The sequence below is a fragment of the Malaya genurostris genome, chromosome 2 (genome assembly GCF_030247185.1).
Source record: "Malaya genurostris strain Urasoe2022 chromosome 2, Malgen_1.1, whole genome shotgun sequence".
NCBI lineage: Eukaryota > Metazoa > Arthropoda > Insecta > Diptera > Culicidae > Malaya > Malaya genurostris.
In genome coordinates, this window is record NC_080571.1 from 24,542,501 (window position 1) to 24,557,642 (window position 15,142).

General features: G+C 38.4%; 1 protein-coding gene across 8 annotated transcripts in view; it reads right to left on the bottom strand.

Moving 5' to 3' along the window:
- Positions 1 to 15,142, bottom strand: part of LOC131428380 (low-density lipoprotein receptor) — a 916,545-nt gene that overhangs the window by 245,109 nt on the left and 656,294 nt on the right. For 6 of the 8 annotated variants that reach the window (XR_009229368.1, XM_058592297.1, XM_058592293.1 and 3 more), the window contains one exon: positions 2,099 to 2,221. The exons of the other annotated variants lie outside the window; for them this stretch is intronic. Coding sequence is in view for 5 of the 6 variants with exons in the window: in XM_058592297.1 (XP_058448280.1) it covers positions 2,099 to 2,221 (123 nt within the window). In the remaining variant the exon portion in view is untranslated. The remainder of the gene's footprint in view (positions 1 to 2,098; positions 2,222 to 15,142) is intronic. 8 annotated transcript variants of the gene reach the window in all.

A 15,142-nucleotide genomic window follows, 5' to 3' on the forward strand; every position in this document is an offset into this window, starting at 1 on the left:
TGTTTGGAACAATTTTGATACATCTTTGAATCAGTTTTGAGACAATTCTGAAGCATATTTTAGAAATTTGGTTACAATAATCGGAATAATTCTGAGTAATTCTGTAAAAATTCAGACAATGTTGAAACAATTTTACGACAGTTTTTAGTTTTGAGATGAAGTGAGGGCAGTTTAAAGAAAATGTTGAAGCAGTTTTGAGAAATTTTATGAGATTCTGGAAAATTTTGAGACAATTTCAAATCGATATTTGGACAACTTTGAAACAATATTGAAGCCAATTTGAAATGTTTTTGGAACAATTTTGATACAACTTTGAATGAGTTTTGAGACAATTCTGAAGAATTTTAGATATTTGGAAACGAATTTGGGCAATTCCTAAACAATTCTGAGTAATTTTGTAACAATTCAGCCAATTTTGAAACAATTTCAAGACAGTTTTCAGTTTTGAGATGAAGTGAGGACAATTTGAAGAAAATGTTGAAGCAGTTTTGAGAAATTTTGGGAGGTTCTGGAAAATTTTGTAGTCGTTTCGAGACAATTTCGACACGATTTTTGGGCAACTTTGAAACAATTCAGAAACAATTTTGAAACTAATTTCAAACATATTTGATACAATGTTAACACAATTTTGAAACAGTTTTGAGATTCTCGATTTACTGAAATCTCTACAAAGTTACACAAAATTACTATTTTTGGAGCTGATTGATTATGTGGGACTCAAAAGCGGTTGTTAGAAGCCATTAAAAAATCCAAGATGGCGGCTTCCGGTTCGTCGAAAGGGTTGAAAAGTCATACAAAACGAATTATGTAGAACGTAATTTGAGCGACCATTTCAGATATCGTTTTAAGGAATAAGTTTTCTTATTGCTCGTCTTCGACTCGACAGTGCAAGGTAGTTCAAATTACACAATTAGTGAAATTTAGCAGTTCAACTGCTACAACTAATTTACGAATCGGAAATTCTGATAGTGCAGTGGTAATTAAATATTAAATAGAGAATATCTGCTTTAAACATCCGCTCCAGGGGAAGTTGAAATACGATACATCTTAAACTACTAATCTGATAGCTGGTTACGAAATCCTACAATTTACCCGTAAACTTCATCCATCGGTAAATACCAAGGGACCAAAGTGGAAGCCAATCGCTTCCGATAAACATCGCGTTCGTATCAATTACAGAATTGAATCTATTTCTCGAGCCGCCACCCACACCCGGGGTCGCTCTCCGGTGCCTTGGCCGCTTCCTAGGAGAGGGACGAAGGCTAAATTTCCAACTGTAAACAAAACCTCATTTGCCTACCACACACCAGTCGGAATCGGTGGGAGTGTAATCCACCAATAAATCCCCATTCACGTAATTGGTCCCCGGCTCATTTGGCACGGATATACGCCGGGGCATGCATAAATCTGGACCGACCTGGAAGCCCGGGAGGAAGTGTTTAGTAGTATCCCATCACGAGATCCCGGCACGATGCCCCCTCTAGAGTGCTGCCGACGATGATGCCGATGATGATGATGATGATGATGCCAAAGGGTTCGGATCAACGAGTGTAAGCTAATTAAAGGGATGCTACAAAATCGGTGTGGCGTTAAATCTGCCCCCTAGTATCATCAATAATCCACGCAACGCACCGAACGGCCCGAAATAGATTCCGGATCCCGGACGATCGGTCGGTCGGTCGGTCGGTTTGGGGCGCAACAACTGAATTATTAATCTAGGTACAACGATGCCGTAAGCCTTCTGCCGTTTGAAGCCTGGGGCGTATTCCCGCTGCAATCGTAAATATCCATCTGATTAAGTATATTGAATTTCATAACGCAATTAGTCGAACGGCGATAATTGAATAATACGATTTATACTCTCCGGAAAAGGGAGTCGGAGGCAGTCGGAGGTTCGTCCACGAAAATTTTGCATAAACCGTTAAACCCGCTTCGGTCTAGTAATTTGATTTACAATGACTTGCCCTAAAACTTTTCCATCGAATTAACACTAAATGATTGGTTCACGATCACAATACTTCCGATGAAATGAGATTTTCCCACCAGATTGTTAAAATAACCGTGAAAAAAAGAAACGAACAAACCAAAGGATACTTACTGCACGATATCTCATCCGATCCGTCCGGGCAGTCCCGATTCTGGTCGCACATCCACGCCAGCGGAATGCAAGTGCCGGTTCCGCTGCGGCAGGTGAACTCCTCCGACGAACAAACCTTGCTCTCTGTGCTCATGCAAATGGGAGGAGAAAAAAAAGAAGAAAAAGAACAAACACAGGTTGAATCGAAGGTGATCCCGTTAGTAGTTGTCGGTGATTATGGTTTGTTAGTGTATAAAACACAGACACAAAACAAAGACAAGCAAATGAGCAAACAAGCAAAAATACTTCAGAGTAGCAGATTAGAAACTTTTAAGGTAGAAGGCTGCAAATTAAAACACAAAATGTTAATGTTTAAAACTAGAAACGGTTGGTTGCGAGTATAATCGGACACAAACATGCATTATTGAGTAGCCACGGATTTAATTCGGATAGTCACTCGAATTATCGAAAATCCCGTACTTTACGACACGGCATTGGTCACCGGCTCGATACGAAACACCTTTCCCCTCAAACACTTTCACAATTATCAGCAAATTCAGTATGCAAATTTACGAATGGGTCCGGTTGGTTTTCAATCGATTTCTACCTTTGAATGAGAGTTCTAACCTTATTTGGAAGTGTATTCGGGAACAACTCGGAAGTAGTGATGTGTTTTTTCACTCGAATAATCAAAATAATCGATTAAAAGGCTAAAGTATTACAACTTTCATATGCTATTATAACTTTCATATGGATTGTAATTGAAATTAGATTGATTATTTATCATCTTTTCTTCTGATCTGGTATCATTGATCGAGAGATTTCAAATTCACATCAGTAATTCACAAAAATAAGGAGATGCATTTCATCTTGGAAAAAGCGGATGGAAGTGAATGCGAATAAAGCTGACATGCCTTTTTCACACTTCCGAATATCAATAATCGATCGATAATTCTGAAACTGGACTTCAGAGCTAAACTCGAAATCTGGGGATCAGGCTCAGAATTCAGTTGCAAAATTCTGGTTCGGAATCCAGATCAAGAATTCAATACATGAACTTAGTTCTAGAGTTATGAAACAAGCGACCCATCCCTTGAACTGAACTCATTTTCAAAATCCAGAAGAATTGAATTCCGAACTTGAATGAAGGAACTAAATTCAGTTCGTAAATCTAGTTCCAGAGTCCAAGTTATGAATTTAGTTCTAGCATACTGTGGTGATTTTTAACGTGTTCACCTTCCATGTTTTTGCGATACAACTTTTCGGCTTGAAAATCGTTCCAAGAATGCCTAGAGTAACCGCCAATCTCCTGCGCTTCGCTTCGTGTTTTTCTTCTTTTTTTTCGGATCATTTTTGCTTCGTATTGGTTAATATAAACCATTCTCCCTTTCATTCAGTCACTTGCCCGAAGATGCTCTCTGCGTTCTCTCTCCCTCATATATTAATAAATTCGCTCTGTCCGTTTTCTTGAAACTTCCCCTCTCAATTTATCCCGTTCATTTTTTTCAGTGCTACCAGTTTCACATATCCCTTTCTTAAAATATCCCTTTTTATCGCTTTTGCTTCAAAGGCAAGTCACTAGCCCTTTTCCGTAGCAACATCGCAACAGATGTCAGTTACAAATAGAGAAGAAGAAGAAGTTTTTACTCCAGACTGACAAACTGTGTTCCATTTCGCGAGCTTTTGTTATACGTGAATTTATTTTCGATTTGTTTCAGATATAGTTAAGTATTTAGTAGAATTTTGATATATTTATTTTTATTTTATTTCTTATTTCCTACATTACCCTTCTTGTCTACTCTAGTGTTAAATCATGGTAAATAAAAATTTATTGAAAAACCGAATAGATGAAACGGTCATCAAATCTAGTTGGACGTCTGACGAGCTCTCGCCGACGAAGGCCTTTCGAACTGGATGTTTGCGGTATCAGATCCAAATCCACATCTTCATTTGAGCTCGAAAACGGTGGAAAATTAGTTGCTCTATCAGGATGTATACTTGGCGGAAAACCAGAATAATTCAACGATTCTTTTGACCCGACATCACTTTCTGTTGTCATAGGAACTCTTTTCACATCCTGTACATTACGTGTATACTGAAGGCCGTTTGTACTCATCACCACGACTTTAGGACCTTCTTTTGCAACGACTCTATACTGCTCAGATGAATACACAGGATCTGTTTTGGACTTCTTTTGCTGAGCCAAAAACACGGTATCTCCAGTCTGTATATCAGATTCCTTCGCTCCTCTGGCTGCATCAGCATTATTTTTATCAACCAGTTTCGTTTCAGCATCTCGTTCTCGAATGGCAGTATCATCAATTTTCTTTGAATTGTTCCACAAGCATGGAAAATTCCCTCGGAATTTCCAGCCCACCATTAACTCGAATGGGGTTACCGACAGTCTCGAATGTGGAACTAGGGTATTATGATTGTGTGTATAAATTTTAAGGGCTTGTCTCCAATTCGTTCCATCTATTTTGGATGCTGTAAGGGCTTTTAGAATGCCCTGGTTCTGTCTCTCCACTGCTCCATTCGATTGAGGGCTGAGTGGAATGGATTTGCGCACTCTGATGCCCTTTTCCTCCCAGCATTTTATGAACGCTGAACTCTGAAAAGGTGGACCATTGTCACTTTGTATTATCAAAGGACAACCCCAGGTTTTAAAAATGTCGCAAAGCGCTGAATTGGTACTACTGGCATCTATATGTTTCATCTCGACTACCGATAGATACCGGGAGAAGGTGTCAACAACTACTAAGAACTCTCCGGAACCGAATCCTGGTGCAGAGAGGAAATCGATTTGCAATATTTGCCAAGGTCCTTCTGGCAATTGTCTACTGCTCAAAGGTTGAGGAGGATTCTTTCTAGAAAGTCCTATGCACGTTTCACACCTTTTGACAAATTTTTCCACATCCACTGACATTCCGGGCCACCAAAAAAATTCTCTCATGATCCGTTTCATTGCTACTTCGCCCACATGACCACCGTGTGCCGTATTCATAGCTCGCTGGTGAAGCGATTTAGGTAAAATAACACGATTGTCTTTAAATATGAGGGAACCGAGAAACCTAAGGAACTTTTTCTGAACTTCGAATCTTCTAAGCTGTGAAGTCCATTGGTCTGACTGAATAGCACTTCGTACTAACTGCAGTTCCTCACCCTTTCTGAACTGGCTTCAATTTCATCCCAAATCAGTTCCATATTACCTGTATCGAGTGCATATAGAAAATTTCCGCCAGAATCTTCTTCAAATGGAACAGCTTCCTGGGACTTGCGGATTAGTCTAGAGAGAGCATCGGCTACATTCGATTCTCCAGGAACTCTCTTTATTTCATAATCAAACGCCTGTAGACGTAAAGCCCAGGCATCAGCCCGAGACAAAGCTCTTCTACCTACGCGAAAACTACTTCCAAAAATAAATTCGTTTGCTTCCGCATCGGTTCTAATGATGAAATGTCTACAAAGTAGGTACGACGCAAATCGTTCAACTCCCCATACGACGGCCAGCGCTTCTCGATGTGCCTGAGGGTATCTTTGCTCTGTAGCAGTCAGTGATTTGGAAGCGCACGCAATTACTCTTGGAATGCCAGAACTGTTAAATTGCACCAGCACTGCCCCTAATCCAATGGGTGATGCGTCTACGTACAGCTCAATAACATCGGTTTGGCTGTAATACCCCAACTTCTTTATAGCTTTTAATGCATCATTTTGTAAGAACTGGAATTCTTCTTCTTCGAGATTTGTCCAATAGAACGTCTTAGCGTTGCATAACGTACGAAGGTTTATAGTTTTGTCGGCTCTGTTCAAAATAAATCTGTCGGTAAAGGTCACTAAACCTAAGAAACTTTTGACCTCTGCGCAGCTTTCTGGTTTTCTGAAATTCCGAATAGCTTTAATTTTTTCTTCGTCGATTTGCCATCCATCGGGAGTGAGAACAAAACCTATGAATCGGACCGATTGGCTTGCAAATACACATTTTTCCTCATTCAATCTTACGTTATGGTTCTTCAGTTTTGCCAACACCGCTGCTAAGTTAGAATCGTGTTCTTCTCTGGTTCTGCCGTGGACCAGTATGTCGTCCAGGTAATTGCTAACACCCTTACAATCACCTAGTACTTTCCTTTGAAGGATTTCCTGAAACAGGTCTGGGGCGTTACACAAACCGAAAGGCAAACGCACGCAGCGGAACATCCCAAACTCTGTGAAAAAGTTCGTCAGATGTCGCGATTCTTTGTCCAGTACGACATGAAAAAAAGCATTAGCCAGATCGATGGTTGAAAACCAGGTGGCTCCGTTAAGGTCTGCTACTATTTTCTCCAACGTTGGCATGCTAAAGGGAGTACGGTGTATGTATTTGTTGGGTCCTCTTAAATCAATTACGAGCCTGAAGTCATGTTTACCCTTCGGTACAACCAGCATGGATGAACAAAATGAGGTATCCATACTATCTGAAACTTTTTCTATTATGTCAGCTGACACCAACTTCCGGAGGCGTTCCTCGACTAGTGGCTTAACAGCTTCAGGAATGCTGCAAAAGATGTTTCTACAAGGCGGTATCGATTTGTTGTACTCTATTTTAACGGGTGGCGTATTGAACTTCGGAAAGATTTCGTTCATGTTAATAGATGCTATTTCACCGGTCAGAAAAGATATTGTACCGGTAGGATCCAAAGATACTGGTACTTTGATACCAAGCATTAATACACTGTATCTTGTCGCAGTTGCCCTACTCAGAAGCGAACGGAGCTCACTGACAACATAAAATTTTTCTAAGTATATCGGTCTATCGTCCGATATAAACATCTTGGCTTCAAATGTGGCTATTACAACAATCTCTCCTGATGTAGCATATGCTTTTAGAGATCTATCAGTTTTGTCCTGGATATTGAAGACCTCGCTACGATACTTCGGATTGGCTAGCAGAATACGAAACTGTGTGTCTGTAAATGTGTTGACCTGTGCACCTGAGTCGATAACGAAACGACAAGGCATACCAGCCACTGTCGTTGAAATAATTCCGTCGTCGTATATCGATGATGCCGACCCGATTGGATCCGACAAATTTGCAATTCGAAGTGGATGTGAAATCTGTTAAATTTAAAAGGACTTCTGTATAAATTGAATTTAACATATTATATTTCAGATAAAGACAAGTTTTTTTTTTTTTTTAATTTATTTTGAGAATCGATTTAATAAAACGAAAAAACAATGAAAATTTCACATGAGAAGAAAATCTGGTTCATATATATTTTTAATTTTCCGGGTCGACACTTACTTTTTCCGTAGAGCTTTGGTCCGGCTCGTGCCTCTCGATTGCTGCAACATCTCCATGAAACAGCATTCGAACAAAAATCTCTCTTTTCCATTACCCTCTTGTCTTCAGTTTTTACACTGAACTTGCAAGCGATTTGGATGTGGCCTAGTCGTCCGCATTTTCTGCACTCTTTATTAATAGCGTGACAATCCGCTGGCACGTGGTACGCACTGGTGCATCTCCAACATCTTGTACTCTGTGCGAAACTTTGATTATCAGAGACACTGTATGGCTTTTTACCAGTGTTAGAAAAAAATCTGCTGCCAGGACGATTGAATTGGTGTGACGGATAACCTCGCATATTGCCACGTTGGTAAAAAGGCCCACTGAAATTTGGGCGCCTGTAAATCCGGGATTCTTTGGCCAGTGGATAGCTTGCACTAACGGGAGCGACACATGCTTCATCGTTTGCCTTATGTTTCATTTCAAAAAATTGCTCATTGAGCCGGATGCATTCGATTTCCCGAACTCTATCTATGAGGTCTGTGAATGATCCTTTGCGACTCAATATCTTAAGAGCCGCCGTTCTAACCTCCTTGTGTCTTGCGTGATCAGCTACTGTTCCCATAATCTGTTCGACCTCTTTTTCCTCACTGTACTCACACAATCTAGCAGTAGCCCCGACTCGAGTTATGTATCTCAAATCCTGTTCTCCTAATTTCTGAACCATTAATGCCAGTTTTCGGCGCTGTAACATTACGTCTGAGCCAGAGCCGAAATATGTCTTAAGTCGGTACATGGCATTTGAGAACTGATGCATTTCTGCATCCGGGGCTAGATCATCCGATTTCGTGTTCTTAAATATCTCCAATAAACGCGATCCTGCCTTAACCTTGAAGATAGTATACTTGGTGGACTCTTCGGTGATACCAGCCAAATGTAAAGAGTCCACCAATAGATCTTTCCACTGTTCAAAATCTTGTCTGTGAATTTCTGGGTCATCTCCGTGTGGCTTGCATTCTGGAATCGTGATCGAATTTATCGACAGCTGATTAATAGACGACATGAACTTTGATTCCTCCAAGGAAGAAGATTTTCCATGCTGAGTGCTAGAGGGCCGAAAACCGTCACTGAACAAACTAATACTTTGCCGGTCATTCTCATTAGTTGTTTCTGATGGCGGTGTTTGGACAGAGTGTTCCTGTGTCGCCTTCTCCAACAAAAATCTCTCCAACTTCTCCCGTAGCATAGCCGAGTTAGCTCGTTCTGTCTCCAGCTCATTTCTTAGCGATGTTACTTGCTGTGTTAGAGAATTCGAAGTGTTGTCTACCTCCGGCCGAATCAGTTCAACCTTGGATGTGACTTTAGGCAACCGACACCCTTTCTTTTTGGGTTTTTCTTCTTGTGTGCAATCTCCATCATTTTTCCTTTTTTTCTTCGAAGACATTTGCCTGCAATGAAATTGATACTCGTGATTACTATCACCTCTTGTTCTCGTTCATGTTTTTTTCGAATTGCCACCTAACACGTCATGGTAAATTTAAACATTTTTTTTTTTTACCTCCAGCCTACTCAACACCCGAAGGGTCGTGCTGAGCCTACTGGTTAATTTAGTATGTCAAGATTTTTCTCTTCATCATCCGAGCGGCCATGATGATTTTTCATTTTGCTATCCGGCCTACTTAGCACCCATAAGGTCATGCTGAGCCTACAGGATAACCATTATGAGTCAAAATTCCCGTATCATCATTCTTCTCTAGAAGAAGAGCTTTCTTTAGCGAACATAATATAGGCACTATACATTAACATTTTTCAAAATGGCCGTCATGTTTTATGAAACGATTTCAATATATCGGCCAATTACAACGAACTTCGTCATTCTACTTGAAATTCATTTTTTTTAACTATTTTCACTATCAAATTGCAACTGTTAATCAAAACAACAAAATGTAATACTTACAATGCGGGAGCATTAACTGCGCCATTGTGGTGATTTTTAACGTGTTCACCTTCCATGTTTTTGCGATACAACTTTTCGGCTTGAAAATCGTTCCAAGAATGCCTAGAGTAACCGCCAATCTCCTGCGCTTCGCTTCGTGTTTTTCTTCTTTTTTTTTCGGATCATTTTTGCTTCGTATTGGTTAATATAAACCATTCTCCCTTTCATTCAGTCACTTGCCCGAAGATGCTCTCTGCGTTCTCTCTCCCTCATATATTAATAAATTCGCTCTGTCCGTTTTCTTGAAACTTCCCCTCTCAATTTATCCCGTTCATTTTTTTCAGTGCTACCAGTTTCACATATCCCTTTCTTAAAATATCCCTTTTTATCGCTTTTGCTTCAAAGGCAAGTCACTAGCCCTTTTCCGTAGCAACATCGCAACAGATGTCAGTTACAAATAGAGAAGAAGAAGAAGTTTTTACTCCAGACTGACAAACTGTGTTCCATTTCGCGAGCTTTTGTTATACGTGAATATATTTTCGATTTGTTTCAGATATAGTTAAGTATTTAGTAGAATTTTGATATATTTATTTTTATTTTATTTCTTATTTCCTACACATACATGTTTTGGATTCTGATAATGAATTCTGAATATGAATGTACCAGAATAATGAAGGTGAAATCCTAAATCAGAATTCGGGACTAAAATTCCGAACATACATTAAGGCAATATCCCAAATCTAGTCAAGAAATCAATTTCAGAATACGGAATTAGCATTCAGTTCCAGAGTAATAGTGTAAATTTCTGAACCTGTAATCTGAATCTTAATTCTGAAACTGAATTTTGAAACAAAACTGAAATTAAGCTCAGAAATCAGGTGGACTAGAATCCAGATTCTTAATTCAGTTTTCGAATGTTGTCCCAGAATCCAATCCAAAATTCGGTACTTGAATCCAGATTCAGTATTCAGAAGCTGAATGCGATTAATGATAATTAGTTGCTGCTGGTTGCGTAGACAACTGCTCGACACGACATCCGAAACGCGAATAAGAGTACGAATTGAATACAAATATGCCCGCCAATCGACACACGCATATGGCGGGCACATGCGCACCCATACAAATGACATGATATGTTCAATGTGATGCCGTGTGATGGCGTTGCTGAACTGAAGCTTGATTTCGCTCTAAGTTGACAGGGTCTGAAGAAAGGCGAGCAAGCGTAGTGGGCTTGCTTTACTGTTTCCGTGTTATGTTTTTGAGTTTAGTAAAAATCAAGATATTCACGATTTAGTTCTACCCATTCTTCCACAGAGCGAATTTTGAAAAGGCGCCCCTTAGTTGAGTAATTCCCGATCAACAAAGGAAAACAGAATTGTATCAGGGGTTGTTTCGTTTTTTCTAGCTAAATTAGTCATAATCTTGGGTTCGTTAATAGTTAAAATAACAGGAATTATAACTCAATTTAACCTAGGTGATAACAAAATTGTTACAAACCTCGATATGTAAATATCAATATTATATCTAAATGTGTTACAAATTTAGTACGACTTTTCAGCTGTTATTACCCATTTTTTTGGAGGGGAAAGACTTTACCGTGCAAATTATTGTATTTGTCGAAGTAAGATGAAATTGCATACCTTTAGGCGATTTGATTTGCCATAAAAAAAGTTATGCAGCTACGCGGCGACTGGTTCCGAACCGGGAAGTTTTGAGTTGTCAACACACGCTACGATTACATCGGGACATGAGAGCCAACTGAGGATGGCAGGATATGTTGGCATCATATAATAACTAGTGTAAGTCCATATTGCTACAAAAATAATCTATCGCTCCCCACCTCTTTCGTCGTTTCCTTCCAACCGGCAAATGAATCACAAAGGGGTTATTTTAGAACTATGAGCAAGCTTTTCTTAATGCTGAAGAATAGTTGTAAATAAACGGAAATTACTAAATTCAGTGAAACAAATTTCTTACTACCTTAGAGAATCTGAGGAAGTAAACTAATGAATGATAGTTTTTCAGTTTTTCTCTTTTTTATACCAGGAGGGCCCACCTTCAAATAACATTCGAATCAGTTCGTTCGTTAAGTTGAAGTTGTGAATTGTCTGTACGTGTATGTGTGTCGATTGGCGGGCATATTTGAACAAAATGTGCACTTCTTTTTCTCGCAGATGGCTTAATCGATTATCGTAAATTTAGATTAGAATAAAAAATCGATGGAAAGACAGTGCAAAATCTGAAGAAGTGTATATAACATCGATTCGATTGACTAAGAGAAAAATGATTCAAATGTAAGGTCTCACAATGTGGATCGGTTGCTTTAAACTCAACATTGCAAATGTTAAATCCCAGCTCACAATTCCAGATTGGAAGTATTCAAAATACTACGAAATGAGATTATCATAAATTTATCAGATATGATAGATTGAACTTTTTAAATCGAAGGTATTATGGTGCGATAAATCGTTTTTTTTTTGTTGTTCATGCAATGATATAGATGACAACGGGTTAAATGCGATATCTGCTATTTGTAGATCTTATTAATTGATGACCAAACCAACTCATTTCGATTTCACTGGTTTTGAATCCAAAAATTGTGAAAGTGATTCGATATTACTTTAATTTGCTTTAGGTCATCACTCGATGTTTTCGGAAACGAAAATCGTTCACCGATAAAGGTCAAGAACTCAAGCATTCATTTGACAGCTCAAGCAGCTTGTGAAAATCATTTCTGAGGAAACATTGCAGAATTCAATGAGCTGAGTCGAATGCTATATCACTTTTTCCAATATTTATTAGTCGAGTTTTAAAGCTTTTCCCTAACCTTTTCTTATTTGAAAGAGAAAAAATACAAAATCATCTTGGAAAATATTTACTTTCAATTTAAAGTTTATCTATATATATAAAAATGCAGAGATCATTCTTTGTAATCGCATCACGTAAGAACGGATGGACGGATTGAGATGCTTTTTTTTTTTGTTTGAACAGTTTTTACCCCCACCGGGTTCGTACATCAAGAAAATTAGGAAAACTTACCGGAAAAGTGGGAAAAACCAATAAAGTTATTTTGTATGGACAATGGAATTTTCCACTGAAAAAGTCGCCAATGATTGCTAGATCATTGATAGGTGTTTGGCGCATAACGAGTTGCATAAGTGTTTGGCCGTCGAAGAAAGGAATACTAGATCGTTGAAAGAATCTTTTGGCGCGCAACGCGTAGATTTGGGTGGAGATTTTACATGCATGATTGATTCGTCATTTGGAAACACGTGCTTAATAGGAATCAAAAAAGTGAGTTTTCAAGAGTGGTTTACTTCAAAACGGATGATATTCATGACATTTGTAAGTTGCTTAAGCCAAATCATTTCATTTTCCGAACTTTGGATTACTTGACGAATTACCATATGGGAATCGTGAATATCATATCTGAAGGAGAAATCGTGGCATGTAAGAACCATTAGTTATGAGGTCTGCTGTTTTATACATTGGCTTTAACGATAAGAAGAATACTGGTATAATCACTCCTCATGTTCACTCCGCTAGAACAGAATATTGATTCTCAGGACTGAATACTAAGAAAAACGATGTGGTGGCTCGACGAATGAGAGACCTTTTGATACAATTCTTGAACGAATCCAGCGTTCATGTCAAAGTTAATGGACACAATATTTAATAAAAGGGTAATTTGAACTTTCGAATGTCCAAGTATTTTTCATTTTATCGAAAATTGATCCTGTCATTATCCTGCTACGAACATTCATCAAACACGACTAAATAATATCACTAGCGGTGAAGCAAGTTATGGACAACCGTTCAAAATTAGTTTATTACTTTCGATAATCCCTAAGGATTTGCTATTAAATTTTTAAACGTCTTCAGTACAAATAAGTCTTAACATTCAATGACAAACAACCATCCCCGAGGGCTGCTTTTGGAAATTTGTGGGGTCAATTTAAAGTATTTATCTTGGTCATCTCTTTTTCATCCATCTGTTAATTTGTTTATTTGTTTATTTAGGAGCAAGGGAAAAGCCTGCTGGAGCTGAGATTTTGGTTCTCCTTCTCCAGACGGCATAAAACCTTCTCATCTTTTGTATCAACAGATAACATTTGACCAAATGATACATAACCAAATCTTAAATGATCCTTTTTTAAACTACAAAGCTAAACTTTTTTAAACTACATAAGCTAAGCTATCGACTAATTATCTTAATTAAACTAGCGGGAAAAGATTCGGAGATAACGGGTTTTAATGGTGTTACGAGATAAATTGAAATCAAATTCATCAGAGCAAGTATTGAATACGCGGCACATACTCGAAAACTGTTCATTGAAGCCATAGTTAGTTCTAGCACGAGGAATTCTGAGAAAGGGATTAAACCGCAAATTACGCCGAAGAATGTCAAAACTTAGCTGTTGTAGGAGATCTGCACTATCAACTATCGACATTGGATGTGGTCCGCGACGAAAACAGCTTTTTGTGTATCACGGCGGACAGATAGCAAATCGAAGTGTATGAGCCTACAACGATTTTCGTAGCTTGGAAGATTAAATGGATCTCTCCAGGGCAGGCGACGCAAAGCAAAACGAATGAACTTGCGCTGGACAGCTTCAATGCCCTGCTTATCAGTTTGGTAATATGGTGCCCAAACAACAACAGCACATACTCCAGTGTAGAACGAACTAGAGCGCAATATAACGATTTCAGGCAGTATATGTTATTGAAATTTTTTGAAATGCGAAAGATGAATCCTAGCATCTTTAATGCTTTAGAGATTCTATGTGATCTTTGAAACTAAGTTTTGAATCTAATAACACTCCTAGATCCTTATTTGATGTCTCCCGTTTTAGTACAGCTTGCGAAATAGTGTAATCATACATGATCGTGGTTCGTTTACGAGAGAAGGAGGTAACGGAACATTTAGAGGCGTTTATAACCATTCTGTTGACGTTGCACCAGTTAAAAAATACATCCAACTGTGACTGCAAGAAGTTTGAGTCTTTCAGATATTTGATGAGATGAAACAGCTTGAAATCGTAGGCGAATGATAGCTTCATGCATTGCATGCGAAATTTAGATCATCAGAAATATGAATAGTCCTAGATGGCTTCCCTGAGGAATGCCAGAGCTCACGATGAATGATGGAGTAACGCAGTCGCCAATTTTCACGGTCATACTACGACCAGTCAGATATGATTCAATCAAATCCATCATCCCACATGTCAAATCTTTAGTTTGAGAGAGATATACAATCTCTGTTCAATACACTGACTCGAAGGATGAGATGGCAATTGGTGCATTTGTTTAGTTTTTGCGTAACAAAAGCATTGAACATATCCACAATAATTCATGATGTTGGATATTAATTTGTCATAATTCGTTTATTGTAAGCCAAGTAATCAGTAAAATAATGGAAAGAAACATTAACGTTTGACAACTCTGCTGTCCGAAAACACAAATTTAAAAAAATAATTTCAGGCGAGACGAAGTTCGACGGGCCAGCTAGTATTTGAATAAAAACTTTACACAATTTAAGTAGGAATTACTTAGCAACGTTCTCAAATTTGAAATTTAGGCCGCCATTTCAAAATTAAATACCAAATTATTGTTTTCAAAAGCATCTTTGTTACTGTTCTTCATTGAATCATAGCATTACTCGGATTGAAAGTCAAAAATTTGATCGAAAAAAGTGTTTGAACTGTTTTTTTCTCAACTCTTTAGTATAGTTTTACCTGAAATATAACGGCCCTTAAATACGATATCTGGACTCACTAAAATCTTAATAAAATCTGAATGTTTGCTTCTGATTTGGAATCATATTTATAACATAATGAGATATAAATATTCAGAACAAATTGGCTCAAAT